General features: G+C 36.4%; 1 protein-coding gene across 2 annotated transcripts in view; it reads right to left on the reverse strand.

Annotated features, from left to right (window-relative positions):
- LOC129254390 (rab GTPase-binding effector protein 1-like) overlaps positions 1-12,139 on the reverse strand; it is a 43,266-nt gene extending 31,127 nt beyond the window's left edge. Inside the window, exons 1-3 of one of the 2 annotated variants that reach the window (XM_064115469.1) lie at positions 11,731-12,139; positions 9,557-9,694; positions 6,526-6,699 (exon numbers count right to left, since the gene is read on the reverse strand). In XM_064115469.1, coding sequence (XP_063971539.1) covers positions 6,526-6,699; positions 9,557-9,694; positions 11,731-11,782 — 364 coding nt within the window. In that variant the 5' untranslated portion in view covers positions 11,783-12,139. The remainder of the gene's footprint in view (positions 1-6,525; positions 6,700-9,556; positions 9,695-11,730) is intronic. The other variant, XM_064115471.1, reaches the window with a different exon arrangement.
- Positions 12,140-15,010: the final 2,871 nt, after the last annotated feature.

Consider the following 15,010-nt stretch of genomic DNA (forward strand, 5'->3'; position numbering starts at 1 on the left):
AGGAAAGACCAGATTAGTCTTGTTAGGTCTAGAGATGTAAAGCGATTGGTAAAAATTCTTTCCTGATTTCCTGTGATCGCAGGGGGCTAATCTCTGATTACTCATTCCACCTGATGAGATCTATTTTAGGCAATCACATCTAGTGTGTGAAACATGAAACACATTCTCATACAATGTACGTAGCAACTTTATTTGAGATTCACTTCGAAATTACTAATACATGTACATGTATATCAAATTACAGATTACATAATGACAAACTTGTACATGTACAGTACCGGTATGTTATTGTAGTCATTCTGTATGCCTGTCAAATTTAAATAATAATGAATATTTATATTGTGTTATTAACCCTTTGAACCCTGAATTATTAGGGGCGGCGGTGACCCATACCCTGAATTATTCGCACGTATCGACCACATTGACAAAATTCCATGATTCGAGACCCAACGGCATCTTCCCCCGCTAGTATCCAGACCGAGCCGGCTGAAGTTGTTTACCTTTTCGTAGACCTAGTCTACAAACAGAAATATCAACTTTAGTGTCTGTTTTGGGCTCAAAATCACTGTTTTCACCAAAGTCAGATATACAGTGCGTCCCAAAAAAAACTATACACTTTTGAAATGGCTGCCAAATAAAAAGTATATCACTTTGGGGGGAAAGACTTATACATATGGAAAGCCGATAAAGTCATCTTTCAAATTACACCAAAATGTTGGAAAACTATTCATGCTTGAGTGAGCACTACCCGCTTAAACAAAGGGTATGAAAATTAGGGTGGGCAGGAATTAGCCTTTCGGTTTCTTTCAGTTTTTGAGAGGCGAGTCCCTTGGAACTTGCAAACTTGAGGGTGTTCTGATGAATTGATGGTCATTCATTATCAATTTAAATTGTTAGAGCAAATTTCATGAATTATCAAATTGAAATTCCATGCATGAGTAAGCATGAATTGCAATCTTTAGTGAAGCATTTTAACTTACAATGTGGGTCTCAGCAGTGTGTTCATTGGAGTCAGGAGAATAGGAGTAAGAAATGACTTCAGTGTGTGAAGTAAGCTGATGGGAAAAGGGTCAACAGAACGTTTAGCCTCCCTCCTACAGGTCCGTCCCTCCCCCCTCCTGTTGAGATTGAGACTGATTGCTATTACATGTACGCATTAAGTGCAAAGCGGACTCTCAATTTGATAATAAATTCTGAAAATTAGATCATCAACTTTTATCTATCAATCATTCAATCAACAATCTGTTAGTAAATAAACTCAATCAATGTCATCAATCAAATATTCACCTTTTTCAATACATTATCAATCAAACATTCAGCTTTTTCAATAAATGATTTCATAAATTATCATAATTAGTCAAGTTCTTAATAAATCATTCAATGGAAAAGAAAGACCCATCAACCATCAGTCACTTGGCATTTTAAGTTTTAAATACCAACCAAGAGAAAGAAAGGGGTGGAGGGCGGGGTGAGTACATGACATGTAATTTGTAAGAGAACACAAAGAAGAATGCCCCTTTAACCCAGTCTTACCCTATCTCATCCCCTTGCATGTAACAGGTACCATCACATTACTCTGACTCTCACAAGCACACTTGCTAAGATCCACATAATAAACGAAAAATGCTACACTAAAATTACAATTCCTGTTTACTCATGCATTACATTTCAATTTAGTAACTCGTGAAATTTGCTTAAGAAACCAAAACGGATCTCCATTTATCAGTAATTTAGCATAACACCCTTAACTTTGCAAGTTCCAAAGGACTCACCTCAAAAAAAAAATGGAATTAAGGCTAATTCCTGCTCACCCTAGCAAAGGCTAGTCTCTCAGGAGGGGTGAAAGGGGTAGAGAGAGAGAGGGGGGGGGTTAAGTGTTCTGTTGACCCATATCCCGTCAACCTACTTCCCCCACCTAAGTCCTATCCATATTCTGACTTCCATGAACACATTGCTGAGATCCACTTAAAAAGTGAAAAATTGTATTTCATGTTCACTCATACATTAAATTTCAATTTAATAATTCTTAAAATTTGCTCTAAAAACCTAAATTGATAATGCTTGATCATTGATTTATCAAAACATCCTCAACTTTGCAAGTTCCAAGGGACTCGCATCTCAAAAACTGAAAGAAATTGGAAGGCTAATTCCTGCCCACCCTAATTTCCATACCCTTTGTTTTAGTGGGCAGTGCTCGCTCAAGCATGAAAAGTTTTCCAACTTTTTGGTGTCATTTTAAAGTTGACTTTATAGGCTTCCATGTATGTAAGTCTTTCCCCCCAAAGTGATATACTTTTTATTTGGCAGCCATTTCAAAAGTGTATAGTTTTTTTGGGGACGCACTGTATATCAATTGCTTCCCCACAGTAAGCACTTGAGTCGCCGCGTATTACACCGTGTATTACCGCACATGCGAAAGTGGCATATTTTGGCCATTTTTTATGCTAAATCCTTCCGAAATCATTGCAAATCTTGAATGAAATTATCGACTAAATATTCCTACACGTACTAGAAAGATGACATTTTAAAAGATCACCTGACATTTAGAATCCATGTTTTTGAAGTCACATAGCTGTAGGCCGGTATTCCGGCCTATTGGGTATATGCGCGTTCACTGGTAGGCCGGTATTCCGGCCTATCGGGTTCAAAGGGTTAAAATCAATGTTTTTATATGTGTACAGTGTGTGACTGCAATCACTAAAATGTAGCTGTGATTTTGAATGAAATTAAACAAGGAATTCAATTCCTACTGCATATTAGCATTGAAAATGTTATCAATATCAGATAAAGAATCTGAGGAAATTATGACATGTGTATCAAAATTTCACTTAACTTCGCAAACCAGTTTTATACACAGCCTGGTCGGTTACAAATGAGGGGAACAATGGCATCACTATTTCTTTTGTATTTTATTACATGAAATATTCTAATTTTCTCCTCATCATCATGTGAAATAAATCTCATTTCTCATTCCTTCCTGTAAATTTAGAATTACCATTTTGGCAATCTACTGTGATTCAATCATGGATCCTTTAGATCCATGATTCAATGAAGAGCTGCATGTATCATATGGTTAAATCTGCAAAAATTGAAGTATTGTTTGAGTGACTGACATTAATCAATGTATTGTGCATATAACTGTTTTGTAAACAAAAAAACAAGTTAAATTTTGAAATGTCATTATAACCTAAATTACTTCTGGTTTTGATGGCATTATGGTGGGTGACATGATAATGGCTCTCAAGACAATCTCTCTGCGCTTATTTTGTTCAAGATATAGGGTTAAGGTTAGGGTTGCAATAGGGTTTTATGTTAGGTTTAGGATATGGTATAGTGTAAAATCTAGGGTTGAAGTTGGTCATTCCATTAATGTGTGGAATGTGCAGCAGGGCAATTCCATAGGTTGGTGGACATGAGCTCAATGTGTCTTTGTACATATAGCCCATCTGAACCATAACGTGAGTAACCAATTTATCTGCATCCCTAGTAAAAACCAAGTGTTCTTTATTTTTTTTATTATATACAAATTTGTCTCCCTAATATACTTCTTTGAAATGGATATAATCAACTTTCATAAAAGCCTTGCATGAGGACACTTTTCACTTATGTCCACTTTTCATTTTATGCATGTCCAAATCATGTAACATGAGTAACCGACACATTTCAAAGATTTGCCAGGAGCATAATGAAATTTCCCAAGTTTTGTTTTTATACAAAGGATAGTCAGACTGCGTACTACAGTATGTTGTAATAAAGAGATGTTTAGTTCCTATCAATAATAATGGAGTTACAGCTCCAAGTATGAGTCAAGGTGTCTCCAAATGTAACGTGAGTAACCGTGGAATAGCCCAGCAGAACAATTGTTGCCAGAGCAAATGTCATAGAACCTTTTGGTGAACTATATGCTTGTTTGATTGTCCTCTTTTTGTTCAACTCATTCTTTTTTGTTTGTTCAGATGGATATAACCTTTAAGGGACAATCATTTATACATATGTATGCACCTGTATGACAATGCACAGCAGTACTGTCTGAAACATTACATTACCTAATTATTCATTAAAATTCACTTTATAACATACAATATACATACATGTAGTTAGATTGGGGCCCCTGTAACATAAAACCTAGTGATTGCTCATAGGACTGATTTGTATGGTTGATTTCAATGATCAATGCATGATCTATTGTTAACTCATACCCCCTTCATAAACCCAATAAAACCCAATTATGCGGCTAATAGCAGCATAATTTGGTCGTAAAATCAGAGGAGGACAAGAGTTATCCGCATTATTCTGATGCTGCTATTATCCGCATAATAGCGGCATCGGGACAAGATTTTGAGTTTATGAACGTATTTCCAAATAATGCGGATAATTGCCATGGTGCGGTCACAAGGTCACCCTTTTCCAACACAACCGCATCGGAGGGGGCGTGTCCAGTTGTCATGACGATTATCCGCCTTTTACAGGACGGGCGCTCGTAAAAATAATGCGGATAGTTTTCAGAGTTTGTGAACGCAATTTTTATTAAATTATCCGCATTACTCTTAGGCGGCTAATTGGAGGATAGGTTTTATTGGGTTTATGAAAGGGGTATCATGTTACAAGGCCCAGGGAAAATCTACGGTTAGATCATTTTTCTAGAGCTTACAAAATTGACCCTGTATTTGCCTTGAGAGGTGAATGTACCTGTAGGCACATTCTCAGAACAAAAGTTATTCAAAGGAAAAGGATGTGATATTGTTGATGTTTTTGTTTTTGGTATGAAATAACATCATATTATAAAATAATTCATGCTTCAAAATATTTCAAAAGAAATTTGTTCAGCACTGAATAGCATTTATTAACCCACCCCCCCCCCCCCCCTTATAGAGTTGTTCATCAACTTGTATTTCTACAAATGTGCTTGATTTACAGAAATAAAGGAGAGGTCTAATAAAGTTTTAATTAAATCCTCGTTTTGGGAGTGGGACTTGAACCTGTGACTCAAGTATTTATGGAGAAGGGGGGGGGGGTTCTGTTTCTGTTAATTCCAAAGTAGCTTTTGTATCCACAATGGCTCGATTAAAAAAAAAATATATGTTTTTTGTTGGTTTTTTTTACATTTCAGTGACTCAATTGCTGTCAGCTGCCATGCCTTATTAATCTTTACTTATTATTATTATTTCTTTTTTTTGGGGAGGGGGGGGGGCGAGTTGTACATAGTACACGCAAACAACAACAACAAAACAAACATAACAAAAACAGAATAAAAACCCAACGCAAACTTCCTGTCTTTGCTTCAAAATACTATGATAGTGATACATGACTTTACAGGATCAGTATAAACATGGAAACTTTCAGTTTCAGTACAATTTTTTTAAAGGTCAAGTCCATCTCAATATAAAGTTGATTCAATTAACAATTTCAATGAATTCAATAAATAAAGTAAAATCAAACAAGTTTAATACTTAACATGTCATCAAAACTGGACAAAAAAATAAGAAAGTTATGACATTTCCAAATTTTTTACTATTTTCCCCGAAACAGTTACATGTATCAGCACAATATGGGTGATGATGTGCAATCATGAGAGAGCCAATCATATCATACAGCCATGATTCCTTTTGCATTTTATTTTATGAATTTAAGAATGTTTCGTTATTTATTTGCAGATTTCATAAGGATATGAAAGCGCCATGGTGTAGCGGTTCTGACTCTCGCCTTGTAATCAGAGGGTCGTGTGTTCGAATCCCACCATGGTCTAGCGTCCTTTGGCAAGGCGTCAATCCACACTTTGCCACTCTCACCCAGGTGCTAATTGGGTACCGGTAGGAAACAACCGTCATTGTGGTTGGTTTAGCAAGTTTGCGCCTAACAGGCTGCTTGAAATGCTATGAATCCAGTGACCGGGTAATAATAATTGTGAAGCGCTTTGAACAGTCGTAGATTGATAAAGTGCTATATGAATGCCAATTATTATTCTTCATTGATTTACAATTTGATATAAAATGGTGATTCCCCATGTTCAGTAAAGGCTTGGTCCCACTGCACTTACAGATGAAGAGAGGAAAAAGAATAATGCCATCCATTGGAAAATGTTAGGTATCCATTGTGTACTCTTTGCTTACGTGTTTCTATGCTTTATATTTATCGCCCATTTTGTTCATTGTCTGGAGCAGATGAAAACGGATGGAAATTTTGCTTGTCCGCTGTATCCGTTATGAATACGTTTTTTGTTCATCAGCCAGTGGGACCAGGCCTTAAGAAATCAAGCCCTACATCATATACTGGGGCCTGTTGATAAAAGAATTGCTATCAAACAACTTGAAAAATTGATTGCAATTTCACTTTTATCCCAACAAAAAACATATATTTTGGATTTGTGCTTGACCTTTATATTTTTTAAATTGTGTTCAATGGCAATTCTTTTTTTAAAGAGCCCTAGGAAGACAATGGCAAAACGTGCATTTCATAATGTAACTCCTTAATATTGACAGAAAAAAAGAAGTGGCACAATCTTTGGGAAAAATAGACCATACTTACGAGAAACAATTTGTTGGAGTGATGCGACCTCATCGGCCCACTTTTGCTTGATCTGATCAATTTCCTCATCTTTGCTGCTTTCAATGACAGATGCAGCTGCCTTTAGACCAGCCAATTCTTCATTCAATCTATCCTTTTCCTCTCTGACGTTATCCACCTCCTTGATGAGCTCCTCTGAAAGGTAACAAAAGATTAACAAAGCAATAGAAATTGTAATTTTTATCAGTATTTTCTTTGTTAAAGGATATTGGCTGGAATTACATATTTATAAAATTTTGAGTTCAGATGAATGAGAAAGCAGCATTCTTCGACAAATGCCATGTCACTGTTATTCACTGTATTTCCGCATGGATCACTAAAAAAAGACATTTTAAATTTACACATTAATTTAGACATTGAGATGCCAATGGAAAATTCATGTGTCTAGACTATAAAGAAATGGCTGACATAAATAGGAAGTGGATATAAAACATACATGATATTTCCTCCATAATACAAATAATATTGTTTGATAATAAATACAGCCAGTTGTCTTCATCTATTGGCCTATGCCCCCCCCCCCCCGAGTCCTTCAATACTCTTGCACTTTGTAGGTGAGCTGCCATGTACAGGAGTAAATCATTCAAGGAATATAATCCTACCGGATATCCATTTACAACTTTTGTACTTGTGTATCATTGTCAAAGTGTTAAAATATATTGTCAACTCATCCACTCAACACATGCTCTACCTTCATTAAGTGTAATGCCATTATGTCCACCAACATTTAGTCTAAAAGCCTTTTGGTCCAACAACCAGTTGGTCCAATAATCACTTCGTGTAATCACCAGTCCATCTCTATGACCATTTTGTCTCATAACCAGTTGGTCTAATACCCATTTTCTTTTCATTAATATTTCGCCCAATTAACAATTAGTCCAATTAGACTAAATGGTATATGGACTTAATGGCATTTAGACCATGTGTAGGGACAGTGATTTTCCGTTTCAAAAAATTGCCTTTTCCGTTTCAGAAAATCTCAAATTCCGTTTCAGCATGTCAGAAAACGGAAATTCCGTTTCCCCATAGACTTTGTACACACAGAAAAGTGACAATTCCGTTTACACATTGAATAGCAAAATCACAACACGTACACTCGCACTGGTCAAAATTTGTATCTGCTACTGTACCAACAACACAATAGAATCCGTTCTAATCGGATCTATGCGGGTGCATAAAATATTTTTACAAACCCATTTAGCATGCATACATCCTCACCTTTCACATTATTAGCATTATTTCACCGTGAAATGATATTTCATCGATAATTTTTGGTTTTTTGGACATCGTTATCATCAGTCAACGGCTTTTGCCAATCCGCCATCTTGGATTTTAAGACCACGATATCGTGCTGTTACATCTTCAAACGTAGAGGGCAGCAACACACGACCGTGTAGTTGAACGATATGTGTGCATGTGAAGCCCAACCCGGCCGGCCGGGTACGGGTGAGGGGTACAATCGAGTGCAGTCACGATGTGTGAATTGTCATGATAGTAGCGAAGTGAGATCGTGTTTTCTGGGGTTTTGTGGCCATTCAATATTCTCATTTTGTTGTGATTTTGGAGTAATTTCTGTTGCTATTCTGTGTATTTTGAGGGAAAATACGTTTTCCGTGATTTTCCGTTTGAAATGCCACTTCCCGTTTCAAAAGGCCCTTTCCGTGAATTCCGTCCGTTTTCCGCGATCGCGGAAAATCACTGTCCCTACATGTCGTTAGTGGCGAACTAATGGTAGACCAAATAATAGTAGACGAGTCGAGTTGGTGATTGGATGACTTGGTATCAGACCAAATAGACATTAATAAACCCTCAAGGACAGCAGATATGCAATAGATGAATTACCTTGATTGCTTGTTCAATTAGAGTTTTGTTGTCTTTCATGTCAGGATGCCAAACATTAAATTATGGGGTATTATAAATCAACAGTTGTATAATTAGGCAATCTTCATGTATTGTTCTTTGAATAATTTACAACCTACCATGATGATCATATGATACACTTACGTGTACAAGACTTTCTGATAATTAGTCATTAAAAAATGGGAATAGAAAGGAGGAAACCAGGAATGGATTAAGGGGATGCACCCCATAAAATTTCAACCACAAGAAGAAGGAAAAAAAAACTAAAATGCCTTTGTTTGGGGCCAATGATCTTCACTTTTATTTGATTTTTTTTTCTTTGGCCTTTGGTCAATATTTTGTGTGTAAAAGCCCATTATTTGTTGGTGACAACCTTCTTTTTTCTTCTTTGCACCCCTTGAAAATAATCCTGGATCCGAAGCTGGAAACTTGGTTAGGTTTGACATTATTATGGCACTTCCTCTTGGAACCTCGTGAGCTGGATAAGGAATATAGGTCTGGGTTTTCTTGCCTATGATTACATGTACATGCATTGTCCCCAATTTAATAATTTATTGTGAGATCAGGGGAGTGTTTCATGAAAGTACTTGTCGGACAAAACATCCGACAAGTCCAGCTTTATCTGACAGTTACCATAGTAATGGTGGTTCATAGCCAATCAAAATCAAGGAAAGTTGTCAGATCTGACAACTTGTCGGACAAAAATGTTGATGAAACGCTCTCCAGGCCTTACAATTGTATATACAAGGCCATTTTTCTTCAGGGCAAATTCTATATTACAGCAGAAATTGAAATATTTGTAATAAAAAGGGCACAACAAAATATCTGAGGCCAATCAATATGAAATCCAAGGTCATGGCCTTTGGGGCCAGCCTTGGATGAATTCAAATAATAAGAGATACATCAGTGATATGTCCTCTACCCTGTCATTTATTCAGAGTTCAATATCACAATGATCCCATTTTGTCTCATCTCATTCCAATGTCCTCTCATCTTTTCAAAAATCTGACTACCCCTCTTTCATCTAAAGAGCTTATTTTCATTTCAATGTTTCCATTTCCTCTTATTTAACATGAATGATGAGACATGATTGTACAGTAGGCCTTTTTCTAAATTGAACATTGAAACTTACGTTCTCTGGACAAGTAGAGTTCTTTGAATTTTGCTCTCTTTTGAGCAAAGTCTTCCTCTTGAAGTTTCTTTTCTTGCAGGACTGCCTGTAGAGAAGACTCCAGATCACCTACCCTTTGCTGGACACTGAGTACTTCCCCTGGAAAGATTTAAAGTTAGATAAGAAATGTATACACTGGTTGGTCAAAGTGTTACAAAGTGGTAAACAAACAGTAAAACCTACATGCATGACTGTAGGCCTACTTAAAAAAAATAGACTGAATTGGGAGGGATTGTCGACTCGGAGAACCACCTTACAATCTTTAACACTAAAAGTTCAACCAAAAAATGTATTTTTGAATAATGGCATACAACGCTTTGTTAAAAATAAAAGATTTACATTGTTGATTTTAAAACATAAAAATGTCAGAGGAATATGCTGGTTTAATCATCAGAGGAAAAAGAAGCAAAAACTCTAAAAATTCTAATACAAAAATGATTTGAGTAGACTGTCTGAAACAAATTTCAGTGGCAACTTCATTTGTCTGATAGGAAAATAACACACCCTGACTTTAGACAGAAATTTGATCCGCTCAAAACCCACAATTTACGTCAGCCAAATTGATTTTTTTTATTTTTCATATACATGTAGTTTGATAAAGCAGAACATTAGTCATTATAAATGCCTCAACTAAAACCTAAATTTCTACCTGATTCAACAATTCTCAGTTTACCTGGAAAGTACTGTAGGCCTACTACCGGTATACATTTCTGCCACAGATACACTCCAATGGTACATGTACATGTAGGTAACACACAAATTGATGAACAAACTTGCAGCATTATTACAATGAATTTCTATTGAACTCTACTATTTCTGAAAATTCTTACTCAATTTCTGATCAAACTGGAGAAATGACTGTGAAATGACTAAAAGAGCTGTGGAGATCAGAAAAAAAACTTGACCTCATGCCAATTTAGCTCAACAGGGGCCAACCACAATTCTATGTACAGGGAATAATTTTGCGAACCAAAATTCATTGGCATATTTTAAGGCTGAACATTGTTATTTGTTGTTAAGAGGCTCTCAATAATGTTCTTTACAGTCCTATGTAAAAAAAAAATCTGCTACACAAAATAAGACCTTTTGCAATTTGTGGTCTTTATTGCCTATTGACTAATTGAGTACTTTTTTTGTCAGGCTTTGATAATCATTTTGGGGTAAAAAAAGGGGAGCTGGATTAGTTTAATTTGATCATCTACCAACAGGAAATTGTTTTTTAATTAAGGCCTAGTTTACATTTAGGTTTGGGGAAGGGTGACTACTTCAATTCATCATGCCGGCTCATGCCTTTGTTCGTCCAAGGTCAAGCATCTAAAAATTATACCCCAACTTGGACATAAATAAATGGCGCAATGCCCGCATGACCTTGTTGTTAAGTAGGCAACTTCAGGTGGATATTAGGAAAGGCTTTTCCAGCATGTTTTATATGCTCACAATGAGGCCCAATATCTACGATTCACAAAACTGTTTGAATTTTCACCCAGAATTCGCAACTGAATAAGTGCCTATGTTTATGTTAAGTTGATTTCTACTTTACAAAAAAAAAATTTGCATAAAATTTGTCAAAAAATAACCCCTTTTCTCAAATTTCAAGCATTTAATTGTCATTGACATTGCAATTGATTTAAATGTCAGAGACCCAGACTGAGGCAGAGTCAAGAGTCTCGTCATTCTAAACTTTTTGGGCTCGCATTTTGCAACATAAAAGTTCATCGATATCATCATTTCATGTTTAAACTTAAAGTTAGGCCTACTCTATGCTACTTGCTAGTTCTAACATTAGGCTTTCTCGCTCTCCAAGCATTAGACTATGTAACGTGTCGTTAGTGAACTACGTCTATGTCACAGACCAAAATAATGCTGCGAATTTGACATGGCTGTGTGCGTCACAGGACGCCACAGGACGCACTGCTATTACCAGCGCATGAAAACTTGTACGTACACATATCCCATGTCATTGGCACAATTCTGTGATACAATAATACGAATCACACAGGAGCTAAATCCCCGATCCCCGGGTATAGCATATGTATGCGCATGATGGGAGTGGACACAGACTGGACAGAGATGCTCCCGTGATATTGAAAAAATAATAATAATAATAATTGACAAGGGGCTACTCCTTAACTCACCTTCGATATCCATGTGGCGTGCTGGAAAAGTATTTTGATCGTGACTTGACATTGCAACAGCAGCTACGTTGTACACGACGAGACTCTAAAAGGAAAATTTGATCACTCCCTTTTTGTCCATCCGGAGTGCCGATAGGCGATACGGTATACGCGAATAGCGAAGATGGATTAATAAATGCATATGCAGTGCATGCAGTGCAGTGCTAACTGCTGCCAATCTACACTGCAAAAACTCTGGTGTTGATTTAACACCAGCCCGGAATCTATATATGTCCACACCAGAGAAGTATTGAAACAACACCAGTGTGGAATCAAACCGATGCTGTTTTGATACTAATTGGTGCTGTATAAACACCTAACTAGTGTTAAACCGAAACGAAACTGGTTTTGTTCAACACTTCTCTGGTGTGGACATATATAGATTCCGGGCTGGTGTTAAATCAACACCAGAGTTTTTGCAGTGTACTGTACATTTTTAGTATCATAAATATCAGAATCTCAGATACATACAAAATATATTCTATTTCTATCTTTTGAAGTAAACTTTGATTTGATACACTTAAAAACATTAAAACTAAATTTTCAAAGAAGTTTGGTAACTATAGTAGGCCTACAACACGTTAAATTATTGACTTCCGTAGGAGTTTTTCGCTATTGTACGTTGCACAGTGAATGAAATCCTTGTCATTAGCACCAAATTTCGTATAAAGTTACTTCAGCACCTAAATATTTAAAGTATGCAAAAATTAACATGGGTTGATGATGAGCTTGATTATTTTCTATTGAGCTTTGAAGTATACCCATTTTTAAGGTTTTGGAAAATACGCAATAAAAATAATTTTGAATTTTACCACAACAAGATCACAGCGTTGAGTTTAAACCCGCGATGGTTACTCAGTCAAAATCTAACATGAACACTGTAATTCGGAATTCAATAGAATAGAATCCACTCATACTGCTATTCGTTTGGTCTTCAAAGAGTATAGCAGCACCTATAGCTTCGATTTAAAAGAAAAAGGTGTGAATGACGACAAAAATATATCAAAAAAGGGACAAAAACCCATCATCATTTTCACCAAACTTTCACCAAACTAGTCATAGTTGTGTAGATAAAGGTACAATATACTAAAGAGATGTGAACATTAAAAATTGGGGGTTCATGTGCTTGTTTTCAAACTACCGGCACTTTTGTTGGAGCAAATGTGCTTCAGAACTCAAAACAGCGGCGTTAACTTGAAATGCTTGTATCCGAGAAAAAGAAAATTTCTGCACCGCTATTCCATTTACCAAACTCGACTGACTCATAATGATTCGTCATATTCAGCACTGCAGGGCCTATTCTGAATTGACGTAGAAAAAAAGGTGGTCCATAGATTATTTTCAGCTAATAGCTTCATAAAATAACACATCGAGATTTGTTGTAGAATTTTTAAAAGCAATTTTGCTCCAACAAAAGTACTGATAGCTTTTTAAAACAAGCACATGAACCCCTAATTTCTAATGTTCATACATCTTTAGTATACCTTCCTCTACAATAATGCAACATTAATTTGGTGAAAATGACATGGGTTTTGAATAAAGTGCATCATTCATTGTACTTCTTTTTTTTGTACATGCATTTTGAATATTTTAGAAGTTTTGCCGTTAACACCTTATTTTCAAGATGTAAGGTGGTGATACTCTTGAAAGAGAAAACAAATGGCAATATGAGTGAAATCTTTATCTTAAGTATGTAATTCTGAATTATAATGTAAAATTTGAGGGAATTTAGATAGATTTTGACTGCATGAGTAATAGAGGCATAAACTCAACGTTGTGATCATAGTCGTGGGGTCTAAAAATGCAAAATTTATTTTTATTGCGTATCATTTTCTCGAGACCTTTTAAACGGGTGAACTTCATAGCTCGATATATCAATTAATCATGCACATGAACCCATTTTGGGGGGCATATTTCGAATACCTAGGTGCAAAAGTATAACTCTGTGCAAAATTTGGTGAAAATGACATGGTTGTCATTTTAACTGTGGATTCATAGAGATTTCCCATACATAATAATGATAGTAATACTTTCATAGTGTTATTGTTGTTGTTCTTTACGGCGTTTCATTATTTTTATCATTTTTAAACAGAAGTTCCCTTTTCCCCACTCAACATTTTTTTTGGTCACATTGTAATAGCAGACTAAAAGATGATTACTCTGGTATCAGGACAACTACCCCCTGGAAAATCACCCCCCGGACAACTACCCCCCGGACAATTACCCCCGGACAACTACCCCCGGACAATTACCCCCCGGACAACTACCCCCGGACAATTACCCCCCGGACAATAACCCCCCGGACAACTACCCCTGGACAATTACCCCCGGACAATTACACCCCGGACAATTACCCCCCGGACAACTACCCCCTAGACAAAGAGAGTGCACAGAGTCATACGTCGGCCGTACGTTTGACGTAAGAAGTACTCAAGGCATTCTCGAGTATCTTGGAATCAAACGTAAGCCGTAAGAAAGCTGTAAAATTGAGCTCCATCCATAGGCGGATCCAGGGGGGCCGAGGGGCCCGCCCTCCCCCCCCCCTATTGGCAGAGCAAACAAATGAAAAAAAGGGGGAAAGAAAGGAAAAAAGAAAAAGAAGGGAAAAGAAAGGAGGAAAAATAAGATGAGAGAGACGAGTGAAAAAAAAAGGTCAGGGGATGTCTTGGAAAATGATTAAAAAATATATTTCATGTCACTGTATTAATTTTTTCACTCGCCCTTCGCGCTCGCATAGCCTGTTCGATCAGATACACATCTTGTTAAATAGGCTGATATGTAGCTTAAAATATCAAGTTTTGAAGTCGATATTACAAAGCATATTTCAGCTCGGACATTATTCATTATTTTGTTTGATTTACAAACTGATTTTTAAGTGCTCTGTTTAATGTCCGTTTTATGGTGTGAATATAACTTGCAGCTTGCGCTATGCGCTCGCATTATTTGATTTGCCAAATTATATAACAAACTACTTAAAACCCCCCTTTTATGACAGTTTACCAAAAATTATGTCTCACGATTTGCGCTCGCATTTTTGTTAAAAATATATCAACTCACAAATCCTATTCATGATTACAAAAGTGCTTAAAATATCCAGTTTTCAGGCCTCAGTGTCAACACATTTTACTCACTCATTTAGGCTTATTACATTAATAAATATGATAATAAAATTTTCATGAATTCCCAATGACTAAATTGTCCCTTTTCAGAAAAGAATATCTACAATATCACAGTTTTTTAT

This window comes from Lytechinus pictus, chromosome 2, assembly GCF_037042905.1.
Source record: "Lytechinus pictus isolate F3 Inbred chromosome 2, Lp3.0, whole genome shotgun sequence".
Taxonomy (NCBI): Eukaryota; Metazoa; Echinodermata; class Echinoidea; order Temnopleuroida; family Toxopneustidae; genus Lytechinus; species Lytechinus pictus.